This window comes from Cystoisospora suis, assembly GCF_002600585.1.
Source record: "Cystoisospora suis strain Wien I chromosome Unknown contig_800, whole genome shotgun sequence".
Taxonomy (NCBI): domain Eukaryota; phylum Apicomplexa; class Conoidasida; order Eucoccidiorida; family Sarcocystidae; genus Cystoisospora; species Cystoisospora suis.
This window is the reverse complement of record NW_027153601.1, coordinates 43,968-59,734: the sequence shown is the minus strand read 5'-3', so window position 1 is coordinate 59,734 and position 15,767 is coordinate 43,968. Positions and strand designations below refer to the sequence as shown.

General features: G+C 54.7%; 1 protein-coding gene across 1 annotated transcript; it reads right to left on the bottom strand.

Annotated features, from left to right (window-relative positions):
• Positions 1 to 48: 48 nt before the first annotated feature.
• Positions 49 to 15,399, bottom strand: CSUI_001936 (beta-glucan synthase component protein; the record flags this gene model as incomplete). Its single annotated transcript, XM_068062139.1, has 24 exons — positions 15,263 to 15,399; positions 14,592 to 14,953; positions 13,948 to 14,329; positions 12,732 to 12,978; positions 12,211 to 12,535; positions 11,813 to 11,918; positions 11,394 to 11,633; positions 10,941 to 11,128; positions 10,451 to 10,669; positions 9,778 to 9,949; positions 9,349 to 9,548; positions 8,814 to 8,845; positions 7,828 to 8,011; positions 7,211 to 7,428; positions 6,595 to 6,718; positions 6,222 to 6,380; positions 5,856 to 6,114; positions 5,012 to 5,267; positions 4,550 to 4,670; positions 4,143 to 4,363; positions 3,689 to 3,797; positions 3,255 to 3,413; positions 593 to 2,948; positions 49 to 200 (listed from the first exon to the last, which is right to left on the bottom strand). Coding segments are annotated over exons 1-24 (6,861 nt in total), but the record flags the coding sequence as incomplete, so codon positions are not given.
• Positions 15,400 to 15,767: the final 368 nt, after the last annotated feature.

Sequence of the window (15,767 nt, the reverse complement as noted above, 5' to 3'; positions counted from 1 at the left end):
CCAGAGCAGCCCAGTCCGTCGGTCGCGCCCAGAGCAGCCCAGTCCGTCGGTCGCGCCCAGAGCAGCACACCCGCCTTCTTCGCTCACCTGCAGGGGCTCGTGATAGAATCTCTGGCTGGTAGTAGTGAAGATATTTTCCTGGAGAGCCATATAGCTTGCCAGACTGGAGACGTTCTCGGTAAAAATATGCTCTCTGAATCCTATGGGCAGACACGGAACCAGCGCGAATACTGTACGACTTGAAGGCGAGGTTCCAGAGCTAGGGACTCGAAGGGCGCGGCACACGAGCCGGCAAGGCAGAACTGCTTATTACTTGAATGCACGCCGGACCGACTTCCCTACGGATTTTTTTTCTGCGGAGCCGCCGGGAATAAGGGGATGACAATTATAGAGAGTCCTACAGGCAACAGTTCTATCTGAGATGCGCTAGCGGCCTGCTCTGGTCGTGCAGCCTGTGACAAAGGCACCAGCGCTTGCTTTTTGTTGAGGTGTTCAGTCCCTTCAGGCGCCTCTAAAGAGAGCGCCTAGCCATGATACAAGACTTGTGTGTCTTAGCCCGCGGCAGGCCAGACGACAAACTAGTCAGCAGTACCCAAAATTCGCATTCTTGGATGGGCAATAAACTCCTGAAGCAGATTTCGGAGCTTGAGAGTCTCTTCGAGATATCCTTCCATGTTCATATCGACGACCTGCATTGTTTCCATGCGGGTGAAAATCATCGCATGATTTTGATTTTCCGGTTTGCCGGGCCCTATGATTGGATAGCGTTTCCACGACTCTCCGTTTTCGTCCAGCACCAGGGGTAGCCTGACCCTGTAGACTGCCTCGAGTCGCATCGGTCCTCGTCCTGACAACCACACCATTTCCGGCCTTTTCCTGGATCGTCTCTCTTGCCCGTTACAAGCGTCTTCCTTCCGTTCCTTTCCGATGATAGCATTGACGTCTCTTCGGCACAACAGCTGTTCAAACAAAGCAATCCGGTCGGCGAAAGTGCCGCCTTCATCTCCTGTGTCTCCACTGAAGCTCCGCCTTCTGTTACATGCCCTTTGGCAGTTGCTTGCATCGGACGGAGCATCGGATTGAGGCCAGTTACGCGCCACCTTCGGAGACAAGGCGTGGCAGCCGTCTAGGCGGAACTGTGGAACACTAAATCCCCCCATGGGTTCTCGGTAGCACCCCAGGTTCTCACAATCAGCAAGGGAAGTCTGCCTGTCAAGCCTTGACGGTGCCCAGTTCGCCCCGGATTCCGATATCATGCACGTGGCATGACTAGCACGCACGACGCCACTAGCTGGGCCTGAGCAAAATCGATCTTCTGGTATGGAATGCAGCGTTATTATGCTGTTTCTTCGCCTGTTCACTCGTGCCACTGCGTCCCTTTCGAAATCGCCCCACTCATCTTGTAGAATCCCCGTTGAACTGGTGCCCCTTGACCGATCGCCGCAGCCCGGGACTTCTGCCGCACTCCTTCTCTCCGAACTACTGTGAATCACATGCCGTCTGTGTGCTGTTGAAGCAGCACCCCGCACGGCTGCAGTCACACCTGGTGCCACTGCCCAGGGAAGTACCTGTGGCTCTCGGGCTAGCTCGCGTGAATACTGTCTGATCAAGGGGGTGAGGTGCCGTTCGTCGCCACGAGATGCAGCTGACCTCGCTGGGTTGTAGGTCGACATCTTTCTGCGACTGATTCCGCTCCAGTGATCCCTATTCTGCTGTTCCCGGGATAGCAGCTGCGTAGTGCCTGGTGACAGGGACAACTGACCTGGACTGCCCGGTCCGGAAGTCCAGATTTCTTCCCTGAAATTTAGTGAAGACGCTCTTGTACTCACTTTGGCGCCCTTCCAAGACGCCATATGACGTGCCGCATCTCTCAGGTAGACTGTTGGCCCTAGGGAAGTCGCCTCTGAAGTTGCATCATCCGTAGCGCTCAACATCGTCGTCATCAGCCTCTGAGACAACCCTGCGTGCCCTGTCATCTGTCGTAACAGTGTTTGGGTACGCAAGGCCGCTGTTTGGTCCTTGATCTTCCGGTTCTTTATTTTCACTATTATACTGGCCACCTTCTCTCCGAGTGGCCCGGCTACGCGCCCCTGCCCGTGGGTCATTGCCTCTTCAGTTGCTTCGCTTTCCTGCCTGTCAAAACTGCTGTGGGTGTTGTCTTCTTCCGAGGATTCGTCGTCGGTTTCGTCCTCACGTCTAAACCGGCGCCCCTGATCGCGACCTGTTGGCATCAGCTGCGGTCCCGTCAAATTTGTGCCGGTGCCCACTGGAACGTTGTCCTGTGCTGCAAGCTCAGTATCTCTGAGTCCACCTTCGGCATCCGGCAGATTCTGCCCAGGATGCTGTCTTTGTGTTCTCATCCAGAAGGCCCAGACTTCTTGTCGCGTCCGTCCTGGGGAGTCCGCCTGGGAGTTACTATGAGAAGTATCTGCGGAGGAGCCCGAAAGAGGAGCATTCCGAGCTGACTTATTTTCATCTGGTTGTTGTCCACCTCGAGTCTTGAGAGAAAAATTCTCTGATGGCGCTGAATCTTTCTCGGTGCAAAATGGCATGTGAGGTACAGGAACAAAAGGGCGGGGCATACGGGCTGCCTGCACGGGAACGCAGATAACTGGCCTCTCATAGCGTGGTCGAATGAAAGCGTCCTTCTTCTGTCGAGCTTCTGGAGGGGCAATTCGTTCCCTTAGGACATCCGGGTCGGCTGTTAGCCGATACAGTGTGCTCATTTTGTGGCCAGTAGGCATGCCATTATCATCGAGCTCCGGCTCAATGGAAGCGATGCGGAGGCCCGGGTAGCGAACAAGCAACTTGTACATCCACAATTTGCGGAGAAGGGATGACCTCGCTTCTGGAGTCAGCTCTTTCCCGGGTACCGGCGGCTTCGCTTTGTTGTCGTTCCCGAACTCCTGAGCGGCCACCAAATACTGGTACTTTAGACGCGCAGTAGACTGTAAGCAAGTAACAGAGCAACGCAGATCCACCGAGGACAAAGAGACCTATCGACAATGAAGAAGGACCCTGTCCTAGCATTTCCCATCCAGACCTTCCTGGAACGAGGCAGGGAAACAAAAACGCTGGCTGGCTCTGTGAAACTCGTGACCGCCGCGTCCATCGCAGATCAGAAAACGTTGAAGGAAAGTCCAGCCAGTTCTCCGGAATAATTTTGTACTAGCTAGTGGACACGCCAGGTGCTTTTCATTGTTACTGGTGCAGAGTCCACTTCACCGCGGGAAAAGCTGTTCGAGCAGGCCTACCATGACCTCCGCGGGAAGCTCGTAGGCAGGGGGAATTTTCAGGACTTCGTACCATAGACCGGCTTCTGGTGACCGCAGACTATCCAGCTGACTAAAGTCCAGCCGGTTGGGATCGTGACATAGGTGGAGACTCTCGTACGGAGTTTTCTCCAGGTACGCCTAAACAGCCGGAGTACAAGCAGACACACGTGGGGGGGGCACGTGGGCAACATCCTGTGGCGTAAGTTCTTCGCGGCGTCATGCCAACACAGGTTGCTTGGAAAGGGAGGAATGCGTTCCCTGAGAGGAGCGTGCTCCTGACAGTCCGCTCGACAGATGCGCACGCCCTCGAGGCGCATTAGCCTTAGACCTTGGTAGGTCTTTCGACTCTTCCTGTCTGCAGTCAGATGAACCGCAAGTGCGCTCCCCTCAGGCCAGGGAAAAACACTAGTTACCTGCATCTTTATAGCCTGCTCGTGGTACATCATCCCCCGCACCGTGCGGATCAACACCTGCCCACGGTATGACGCCCACTCCTGTAGTGATTCAGAGAAACGATCATACCTAGAAGCAGACACCACCAGGGCCACACCGAAGACAGTTCCTGTCCTGCGTGTGATGGGTGTGACTCCGGGTTTGTTTTGAGCAGGACTCGTTTGAGACCTGACCTCCCGCACCTTTCGCCGGACCCAAGGGGGCGTGAACAACTCACAAACTGCCGGGGCAACCCGAAATATGCGGGGTGCTCCACCTGGTCTGCCATTTCTCCGACCAAACCATCCGGGACAGGAGCATGCCCCGTTGAAGCAAACCTTCCAGGTGGTTAGAGAACTAGGATTGGGGTTCAGGGTAGAGCTATGACGGCGCGGTAAGACAACACTGCGCGAACTCAGACGCTCGGCAGCTCACCGCTGCAAGAGGCCGTTTTGCCGCATTTGCCTGCGGACTTCCGCGATTGCCTGTTTGCGCTCAGCGGGAGAATCTGCTACCCGGTTCTCCAGCTCCTGGTGGATTGTAAACATCTCCTTATCGCGGTCGACTCGTTCAAGAAAGTTATTGAATTCATTGGGGTGCAGGGTACGAAGCAACTCCATTTTGCTGACGCCTTCCTGGGTCGGCTTCTCAAGATCCTGGGGTCAAGGGACAAGGAATACTCAAAAAGTTCAGCTGGGAAGAACTGTGGAGTGGACCACGACCCACCGCTCTCAGGAAACTGTACACGGGGCATCAGCTAGAGTTCGCAGACAACCTGCAATCTGGAGAGCCAGTTTCGCCTCTTTCTACTGGGAGTAGGATCCGCGGTGGAAGCTTCTCACCTGCAAATCGAGGGCTGTGTCTTCTCGATAGTAGGGTGTAAGGGTGACCATTGAAATCATATCGTTGACCTCCGGTGATTCGGGCATCTTCATCAGTAGTGAATTTACGAATTGTTTCAGCCTGAAACCATGTCAGTTGCTTCCACAGAGCACACGTTGCGGCACGGGAAAAAAACTCCGAACGCAGTTTATGCTGGGCACTACAGTGCACACGGGTACACTTTATTCTCCCCGGACCGCGACGAGGACAGCGCATTGTTTCCTGAGTAGGCTTGAGGCTCTCCTCCCGCCTGCCTCACTAGAGTACACGAATCCAAATGGAAATCCTTTTCGCTCTGAAAAAAGTGTGCACAGGAACTCCCACTGCCCGGCATCCAAATGCAGCGGTAGTTGTGCTCCCTCGGCTACAGCACTCGTCACTCAATAAAATAGTGGAACAAGGAAGTTGATCTTGCCTCTCACCTTCTATCCGCTTCACTGGCGCCCAAGAAGGGGTTGGTCGATCTCAAAATCCTTGCCGCCCTACGAAAGTAGAGCTTGACAGCGTGTTCCGTCTTCGCCAGAAGACGTTGGTCAGGTGAATCGTCTACAGCTTGGGAGAAAGGCTTTTTGTCCTCGTCTTGAAGTTCTGCTGTAAACACGTCGGCGTCTGCTTCTTGAACCAAAGCATGCAGACAGCGAAACTCGGCCATCTGTTCGGTCGTCATCGGCATCAAGTCTACGAATAGTAAGAGCCAGAGAAAACGAGCAGGGGGAGATTGCTGACGAAAGGAAAGTCAACATGCTGAGGTGCAGCCACTATCGTTCTGAGACACGGCTCGAGTCGAGCACGTTGGCTTCCATCAAGCGCAACGTGAGTCATGCACAGTCCTCTAGAAGGGTACTACAACAAAGAATCCTCACACTCGGGCGCTGAGTCTAGTAACACTTCTTGTCCAGCTCCTTTTGCACGGGCTTGTAAGATACTTCCAGATGCAGAGGAACGTATCAACTGACTACCCTACGAGCTGTACCCAGACGCCACTCTCATTTTCCACGAAATGCGGACTGGAGAAATCTTGCCATCACCACCAGGACAGCCGGAAACGGAGGGAGTGCAAAGAGTTTGCTACGGAACTGCGAAGGTTTTTCTGGCTTCGCTTCCTGGCGCTCCGCTACGGTTGCTTGCTGGATGAGTCGCAGCTTTAGAGAAGAGAACAGTGACGCAGCCGGTTCAGGCCCCCTCCGGTATTCCAGGCGCCAGGCCCTATCTTCTCACGGCCGCTTCGCCGCATCATCTTCTTGTGGTGAACAGGCAAAGGCTCACATGGATCTTCCTCGAAGAAGTTATCCTCGGCAAGATGCAGCTGCTGAGTGTGGCTCATAGTGATTTGAAACTGACGCACCATGCCATTGACCTCCTCTACCTCTATGGGCTGGGTATACAATGATGGCAACTTTTGGCCTCGGGGGGAGCCGAAGCAGATATTGAGGCAAGTCAGGTACTCCTTTACGACATCCGGGAGACCGTCGGCTCCGAGTGTTGAGAGATCGCCTTCCGGTAACAGCACGAGATGAGAGAGAGTCTGACAAGGCCGCCGCACGGATCAGACACCAAAGAATTTCTACGCTTGTGACACACCCTGCAAGGGCAGGAGTTTTGTCTACCCAGGCTGGAAAGCAGGAAACTGACCTTTTTCAGTCTCTCGTTACACTTGTTCACACTGGCCTCGTCTCTGTGGTCCCATGTCCCGCTTCTCTGGAGGAAGGTGAAGAGCTGATCCAGAACGGGTACTAGGTCCTTGAGGGACAGCAGATTAATCCACAATAGTCGACTTCCGTCTTCTTTCAGCTGCGTACCCACATGCATCATTCTCGCACTACTTTCGGATGACTGGATCGAGGACCCGTGGTTCACCCAACTGCGCTCTCAGGGGTGAGGGTGTTGAAAAATCAGGACTAGTGACGCAGTCCCGCGCAAATCGGGGGTCCGAGTGCTCAGCAGTCTGGCTTCGCACCACAGTGGGATACGGACCAAGAATAAAGAAGCGAAGTTGCACACTCACCCAGTTCCACAAATCAGCTAGAGCATCCACGAAATCTGCTCCGTGCTCAAAATATCTTGCGAAGTACAGACACATTGCCTCAGCCACCTCTGTGCACGCCTCGATGTGAAGCGAGTCCTCGAACCTGCGCGGCAACAAGTGGGACAGACATAGTCACGAAGCGAATCTGCGAAACCGACAGCGACACCTCACCGCACGTCTTGGCCTCTGAGCCCCGTCCATTCCAGGTGCTCGGATGTCCCAGGAACGCTAAGCGTCGGGTACCTTGAAGAGGTACAGAACTGTTTGCAGTTCTGGAGCCTTTTCGATGATCTTTGTATCACCATTGGAGTTCAAGAATGCGGCATGCTATCATTGTTTGTAAGAAAAATGACAGCCCCCTTCGAACACATGAAAAAATCAGCTGACCACGGATACCGCATTCACCCCCAATAGCTGGTAGCGCCGACGCTTTGCTCACTCTCGGAGTGAACTCCCAGATCACTGCCTGCTGAGGCTGGCGCTACGAGGGGAGAATGAGAAAGACGGAGTTCGATAGTAGATGCACTGCGTGGCTGTCCGGCCTCTCTGTGAATTTTGTGAGAGACTCCCAGCCTCTGAAGGCCGTGTAGTTTACCTGGGATCCTGATGATCTGGATCGTCAGAGAGGTACTCTCGGAAAAATCGACGGGCAACACTTGTTTTGGAACCAAACCGGGCCACTTGGTCGTTGACTTGGTGGTGGAAATTTTCGCACTTTTTGAGGAACCCGATCACCACATCACAGTAACAGTAGACCGGCAGGCGGAAGGTGGATCTGTCCCATCGAATGAACTTCTCTCTCCGAGAGAGTCTCTAAGAACACAGCGCCGCACAGTCGCCAAGGCACTTCGGGTCGTCTCGAGTTTGTTCAGCTCATCAGCTCTCCCGCGCTGCCTGCTGGTAGAGATTCAGTCTGAGACTGCCTGAGCTATTCTTACTGGGTTGTCCAAAAATAAATACAGCCCCCCGGGAGAGGACGGGCGAAAGAACCCCCATGTAATTTGTGCCCTTGCAGCACTGCCGCTGAGTATAGAATTTGTCGGTGGCCCCCTGCCAATTCTGGTCCACGGTCAGGTATACTGTTTTACGACAGAGGGCACCGTGAATTGTGCAGTGACTCCGACACAGGCTGGGTACCTGAGGCGCCGATGCACCGCAGCCACGCTCCCCGGCAAAGGAAGACACGCCCCCCGTTGTCGCCAGTCAACTTACTGCAACAGCCCAGTCTCCGTTGCCAGTATCCAGTAGAGGAAGCTCGTTGAAAAACAGTTGCTCCGCTTCAATGTCAGACAAAATATCTTCAAGCCTCCAGCTCTGAATGACTTCGTTCCACAAGAAGCCAAACCGCTTGCGGGCGACTGATCGGTCATCCACAACGTCGCTCGCGAGCGCCCGACTGCGAAACACGCCAGTAACACTGTTCGGGTGCAGTGCCATTCCGTACTGGTGCGAAGTAACTCTTCTCAGGCTGTGCTCGGAGGCAGAAACCTAAGGTTCGACGCTTCCCTGAAACCAAGGCAAGCCTTGTCGTTGCCGCAGAGCCGGTTGTGGTGCGTACACATGCAGGTGGTATGGCAGCTGCTCCGCCGAAACAAGTATGGGATTCACTGGGGCGCGCTACCGTCTTCCCGAGCAGTTACAAGCTCAACAGTGTAGGAATACAGCTAGGGGGAGCGAGTTGTAACACCGGTGTGTAACATCATTCAGCACAGGCTCACAGGCGGGGTCACTAAGGCGCTTGCAAGGAAAGGTCCGGCGAGTGCCAGCACTCAACCTGATACATTGAGAGTCCGACAGGTTAGGTGTCCCGAAAGCCGTGCTGCGCGCCTGAATACGGGATTTCGGTCCAGCAATCGATGAAGGATTCAGTGCGGGAAACCGTTTGAAAGTCTCTCTTGATGAAGCCGAAACTACGAAGGAATCTTTAGAGGCCCCGGGCCTCGCAGCACCTACAAGTGTTGTCAGGTTTCGAATACGGGAGAAGCTGGGACCTACGAGCGGATGTGCTATGAGCGCCGGTCCAGTGTGCAGGACCCTCCTCTAACCCTTCAAACGCTTCTCTGCGGCTGTCTGTTCCACCCGTCCTCCGCGCCCCGCACTGCCGCCGTCTACAGTACCCACCATCCTGCCGATTCAGATCACTCGGCTCCGCAGGGCTCATGACCGCGAGTGAAAGTGCTACTGCAGGAAGTACTTACTTGGCCAGTGAACCGGCTCTCAGCAAAGGGACCTGCAGATGCAAAGAGCAGAAGGCGGTCAGTTCCGACCACTCCCATCCTTCTTTATTCTCATCCCAGAAACGTCTACTCTCGGCAGTTACGTGGTGGCGTTTTAGTTGGCAAGCCGGACAGGACGCGCTCGCGGCCATACTTGGCAATGTTCCCCACAAACATAATGGCGCCAAACGACGTAGCAAGTTTGTAGGCTGGTTTCATTCAAAAAGCGAACATCATCTTTGTGGGGAAGTGGCGCTACATACTTAGCGTCCCGGCGCTCATGGTTACGGGAGGCGCCCTGTGTACGACTCGCCACCGTGAAATGTGCACCTGTTCTCCTTGACACCCCAGAATACACCAGAAGTGTTTTAGCTTGATGCTGTCTCCCCCGCTGGGTTCCGTTCCAGCACTTGCCGGAACCCCGCCCCTCATACGCCCGCTGGAGGCGTGATATATTAGTTTACATCGGCCCTGCGGCAAACGCAAAAACCTCGCAGGAGCAGAGATAGCTACCTACCATATTTCTGTAGGGGTCTTTGCAATTCTGGTATTGCACTTTTGTTGACGCGCGACGTAGAAGGGCGGTACTGCCTCGTGGCGTGACAACAGATGGCGGAACCGCTTCTGCTCGAAGGGAGCCCACTCTAGAGAAGGCTCTCCTCATGCTTGCTTTCCTGTCGAGCCGTGGTGCCGACGGCAATTCGGACAGGCTCTCAGCTGAGAAACGACACACGGCACTTAAGGCTCTGTTGCCGTGGAGGTGTGGCCAGCTGTGGCTGGTTGGCGGGCTTGAATGGTTGTAGCTGGTTTCTTTCGGAGTGAGTCCAGGCAGCCAGTGTCCCTTGAACTGCCCTGAGAAAGTGAACACTGAAGAGCGTGACGTCTGCACGAGAGTCAGTCAAGATCTCCAAAGAAAAGGAGCAAAAAAAGGCCGCGGTTGTCTTACTCTCGGTCCGGTATTTTGCTTGCTTATACAAGGACTTGACGTCAAAGATTGGAGCGGAAGACAGGACGGGCAGCAGCCTCTTCTGGATTTTCCGGGAGCTCTTGAAAAAGCCGACTCGCCTCCAGCAACCGTCCATGCTTCCGTAAAGGGTGCCCGCCAACAGAAAAAATATCTGCCAGCCAGCAAAGTCGGACGGCGAGAGCCGGACAAACGAACGCGCGATTGTGTGCGATAGCACAGCCCGCTGCTGAGAATACCGGGGTCACCAAAATCGTGAATTCCGAGCTAGGCGTGCTTGAAAGACTGCGAGCTGATATAGCTAGGCCGGGATACCGTAGTGTACACTGCCACCGGAAATTAACCAGCAGTATACACCGACGATGAACTCGCTCCTGACATGCGGATGGTGGCGCTGCACTTGTGAGCCTGAGAAGCAAAGCCCCGCGTCCTTCCGGACAGGAAACTAAACTGCAGTCGAGGAGACAGCTTGGCTGCGGAAGGCACCAATGAACTGACTATCACACAAAGAAGAAAGCGCTGCAGTGGTGCCTGCTCTCCGGCACTGGGGAACATACCACGGTGTAAAACGCTAGATGCCTATCACAGTGGGGTAACCGCACTTACACATGTCCTTTGCTACACCCAGTGACACCAGCGCTGCGGCCCCGCGTACCTGCAAATCAAACAGCCAGATGAGAAATGCTGGGGCCCAGAGAACGGCCTTCAGCAATCCCTGCGACCGCTCCAGGACAGCTGTGAGGGAGCTGATGTGGCTTGAGCGCGCTGCGAGTTCAATGTGTTTACCCCCATCTATTAGAGGCGGAAGTACAACGCTGAGCCAATAAGCGAACTTCAGTGCAATAACTGGGACCCAGAATAGGACATATCGGACCTGCAAAGAAGACAAAAAGTCCGCCACACTGCGTGCAACGCCGACAGCTTTCGCATCGGCCTTGAACAAGTCGCGGAAGTAACTACAGGCAGGGTGCAGGGAATCTCTAACGCACATGTATTCCTGCTGCAGCCAGGGGTTAAGCAGAACTGGAAGGTTTCAAGGTTCATCTGCTCTTGAGGCGCTTTGGCAGCCCCTTTTGCCACCAACCCTGCTTTGTATCCGAGCAAGAGTGCTTTTCCTGCCCCGGCGCGGCGCCCCGTGAGCTTACCACATGAGTAATATCCTCAGCCAAAAGCGGCGTATTGCCTGTAAACGTCGATGGCTTGACAAGAGCACTGATAACAGGCATCTTCCAGAGAAGGTGGAAGACGGGCATTTTGCCTCTAACCCTAACAAATGAAAAATAGTGTAGGCCGTGAAGGCAGTAAAACGCCACGTAAGCAGCTCCCAGAACTCCTGTCGCAAGAGAAAGTAGGACAGCAGTCAGGATCTCGGTATCTCCCAGAAAAAAGCACTGATGCTATGGCGGCATGCATGCTGTAAGCACGCCTTGCAGGAGCAAGGGGCTTCTGCAGTTCTTTCTTCTGCAGGTCCGAGCAGTGGCCGATCTGCCTCTGGTGTTCTCTGCCCTACAGTATGGCCCGCATTCGGTGCTGCAGCAGTTGCCTCTTTCCTTCTCTTGCCCGGCCGAAGATTGTCCGGCAGAGTGTGCGACGCGTACCGTCCCAGCGTAGAAGGGGAGACGACACTCCTTCACGGGCGATAGCGGTAGACACCGCAGCCAAAAAAAAGAGGCGCACCAGGTTTACAGCATTCTCCTGGAAGAAGAAACGCCAGAAATGCGACTTCTTTAGGCTTCGCCAGTTCAACAGAATCAGATCGAAAATGGGGCCGAGAGCGTGGAGGAACACAGCTGTGATTATGCACTGGTTCCATGCGTACACCACTATGGCATGCGGTTCTGTAGATGATAAAGGGCAGCAAGGCAAAAAGAACAGCACGGCAGAATGAACAGACAGAAGAGCACGCTAGTGGTTAAACTCGTCATCACGCAGCCGTGCGGTTCACTCCCGGAGGCGGCGCCCGCCCCAGCTGGTGTCAGAAGCTGTTGGTCCTCGAACACGAGACCCCCGAACTTACCGTCGTCAATGAGCGAACGCAGAAAAAAGAGAAGAGCGAACGTGACGCCATGCCACGCCAGCACCCGCCAGAAGGTTCTGAGCACCTGTAGGTACATCGGCACATGCTGCACACATATGCACACACGAAAGTCGACGTAGACATTCCCCCTGGCCATCGAAGATACTCACGTGACGCCTCGTGCACTAAAAGCGCAGGCCGAGACGTACGGAAGTGAGCCCCCGTACCGGTGAACGCCTCTCAGCCACCAGCTTCGAAGAGCGGTCCAGCCAGCCAGGAAAGCCTGCACCATCTCAGCCGCTCTCAGGATCTACAGACATGAAGTGCAAAACTAGCGTTTCGCTCCCCGTGGTCAACCCTGGGCCGCACGGTCCGGACAACGCTCGCTATGCGCCTACCTGCACGTACGTTCGCCGCTCCATGAAGGTCTTCACGCCTTCTTGCGGTTTTTTTCCGTTCAGCAGACGGCAGAAAAAGAAATTCAAGTTCTCCCTCCTGACTGGGAGGCACGGCTCATTGCCTTGTTCAGCAGTTTTCTCATTGTCGGCTGTCACATCGGTCCCCTTTTCCTTCTCCGGCTGAGACCGCATCTCTGCTAGCTCGGTCTTTGCCCTAGCTTCCTGCAGAACGCCTGTGGCTGCCCGTTCCCAGAAGACCTCGTTAATATCGTCGTAAAGAAGACGGCCCCCATGATCTGGAGCACGCAGGGTACCTGCCAAGTACCTAGGCATCGGACCACAGCGCAACCGGTGACGGTGTAGACAGAAAGCAGTTTCTTCCGATAGTCCGGTAGCTGTGAAGATACCGGGGTGCTCTTCCACTTTTAGGTTCTCCAGTCTGATACCGCCACCCCAGGACAGCAGTCATTCCGTTGTCGGCTATGGCGGCCGAAAAAATTGCTGCGAGTGACAATGCTTACCACTGCTCGTCACGAATTCTCTGCACGACGTCTCTGATCAAGTCAACGAAGTCTTCTTCTGCTCTGAATACTGGGTCCCAGGCCAGGCACATCCAGTGAAACATCCAACACAAGAACTCCGGAGTGTGACGCAGATTGGCCGCCTCCCCCCAAAGTAGTTTGAACAAAGCCACCTCGTATGTCATTTGTTGGAGGTCGCGCCTAAGAGCCGGTGAAAACGAGCCAGTACCCGAGTTGGCCGCTAGCCCTGCACAGCCAAACGCAAAATGAGGATACTGGGAGGAAAGCGGCGTACGCTACGGTGGGGCGTTTAGGGAGTAGGTGGGCTCCCAGAGGGAGAACGGACAATGTGTCTGATCTCTGTTTAGTGAGCACGACACCGGACAGGGAGAGACGTACTGCCGCGGGATACGACTGAGAAACGCTATCCGGACATGTGAGTTGGCATAAAAAGAAGGGTGTTCGAAATCACCGGGACTTCCGCGGGTGCTCTGCGCAGTTCCAGAGCAATTGATGGTGATGATAGCAGTATCCTCAATCATCTCCTTTCCAGGTTGACAACTGGTGAGTCACCGGCTCTCTCCGTCTGCAGCCACCTGCTTCGGGTTACCACGAGTTGTTGACATCTGCGACCCAGGGAGGACGAGTTTCATAGCCTAAGCACTCTCCGACAGAGTCCCGGTGTGTAGCAGGCGCGCCTCGCCACCGGTGTCGGGTAATAGCACGAGGAGTATAGAGCCAGTGACGCCAGTTCTGCGGCTCCTCAGCAACAACTGCCTGTGTCCCCGGTCGCGCCCCATCTTGCTGCGCATGGCAGGGCATGATTGGAATGCAGGACGGAGCTTCGATGACAATATCTCTGGTCGATGGCTAGAATCCTGTACTTGCTAAGCCCGTGACTGCGCTCTTACTTCGCCTGCAAAAAGTCCCCAGCCACACCGCCAACATGCATCATTCGAAAGCTCGCAGATGAGCCCACCCTTCCCTTGAGGCTTTCCCTCGTTTTCTAGAAAGCAGACTCTTATCTTCCGTACCACCCGTTCCGCTGAAGGAATGGTTTACCCGACGTCTAGATACAGTGCCATAGCTCTGTTCTCAGGCTTCAGTAGGTGCTGCGATTGGAATGAAATAGTCGCTTTGCGGTTGAAGCTCGTCTGAGGTGGGTGTCTTGTCACCCCAGATATCACAGCTGGACAAGCGTATTCGGCCAGCTCACCTCCGGAAGTGTCGCTTTCACCGATGACAGTAATGGACGTTAGTGGGGTATCCGTAGCATCCGGTGAACAATAGCTTTCCGCCAACCAAGGAGGCTTCCTCCAGGGAAATGGTTCCTCGCCGAGGTAGTCGCACCACTTGTAATAGTTAGCAAATAGCCTACCGTGATATTCACTGAGAACGAGGTATAAAATTTCAGGGCCGGCAATCTGGCAGCTCTTTCCTGTTTCCCGTATACAAAGATTGAGCAGGTGCACCAGCACATCCTCCATTTGGTTGTACATGCTGTCAGTCTGAAATCGATACTGACTTTTGACGACAAACCACACCGTCTGCTCGATGACGTAGGTGCCGACCGGCCTCTTCAAAAACTGCGAGGGATTCTACAGAACGCATTACAGACAAGCGCGGCGAGGCAGCCGATCACGGAGTATGAGACGTGCGGTACCAAGGAGAAAAGAGATCCACGAAATCCACATCCGAGACTCCGGATAGCGGGTCATCCGACACACATCCTTCATCTGTAAGCCCGCTAGGCAATCTGTATGCCTGAGCGGCTGCTTCGTTGGAAGGGTCATGCGCTTTTTACGGCAATGTCTTTCTACTGTCGGGCAAAAGATAGAAGTGATTTCCTCGTGAGCTCACCTCGTAAAGGTGGAGTTGTCGGCGGTAGTCTTCTGCGTGCACGCCGTAGAGTTCAGCGTAGTATCTTGAGTCAGATCGAAACAAGAACGTCAGGATCTCCCTCAGATACCGAGAATTTCTCTCCGACCAGGTGTCACGATCCCCTTCCGGAGATGTGGAGGAGTTCTGGGGTTCGTCCATGTTGATTTCCACACGGGGGGGCGGATGATGCTCGAGTACCTTGCTGTTGTACAAATTTCTCCCGTCGATCACCAGAAGGTTGGTCTTGATCTGGCGGTGAGGAGAATTACCGCCCCGCGCCCGAGAGGCGCCTAGTACGACAGGAGCGCTCGCCATGGCGGTGCGACTCGGGCGGTCATCAGCTGAAGCGACAAACGAGAACGGCTCGGAACGCAGTTGTGCCTCTCAGCGTATTTACGAAGGCAAGAGCTTATGCACTGAGCCGAATGGAGAAGTGCGCCGAGGGCGACCTCACTCAAACGGTACCGCCGGCGCTCTCAAGAGCCGTGTCTGACTCCCCCCGACTCGTTCGCGTTTATCCGTAAAAACCTCGCCATACTTCGGCAGGAGCAGCACGCAGCTCAGGGATCCATGACACTAGGGACTCGATTGTCACGGAACACCAAAAAATTCGGTAAAGCAGCCTGTAGAGCGGCCATGGTTGGATTTACCCGGCCCGTGAACGCGAACGATCCGAGGCCCTTCGTTTTGCAGGGCGAAAGCGCTTGCTGACGCCAACATGAAGTTGCTGTCAGTAAGGCTGAGCCCGTTTTCTGCAGCCACGTTCGACCCGCCAATGCTAAAAGAGTTCATTCAGTACAAGTACTTGTCTCCGAGAGGTTTGCTAGCACGGCTGTCTCCTCACGATTGTAGGGGAGGCCCGCAGGTACGGCAGATAGGTCAAAAACACCGGGCACCTTCCTGTACCAGGGGGCCCCGGGCGGCCTCCAGCCATCGCGTTCGACGTTTGTCACGCCAAGCAGCACAGATCGAGCAGATTACAGACGGTCCGCATGTTCTTGGCCTCGCACAGTCTTCCGTACTTGCGACACCTCAAAGTCGTGAGCACGTCTGCCTTGACAGAACGGACTACCAGACCAGACAACGAAATTCTTCCAGACACTCCGGACCGGTCGATCTGACCATCAGGGAGGGTGGCGAGTGTAGTCGCTGTTT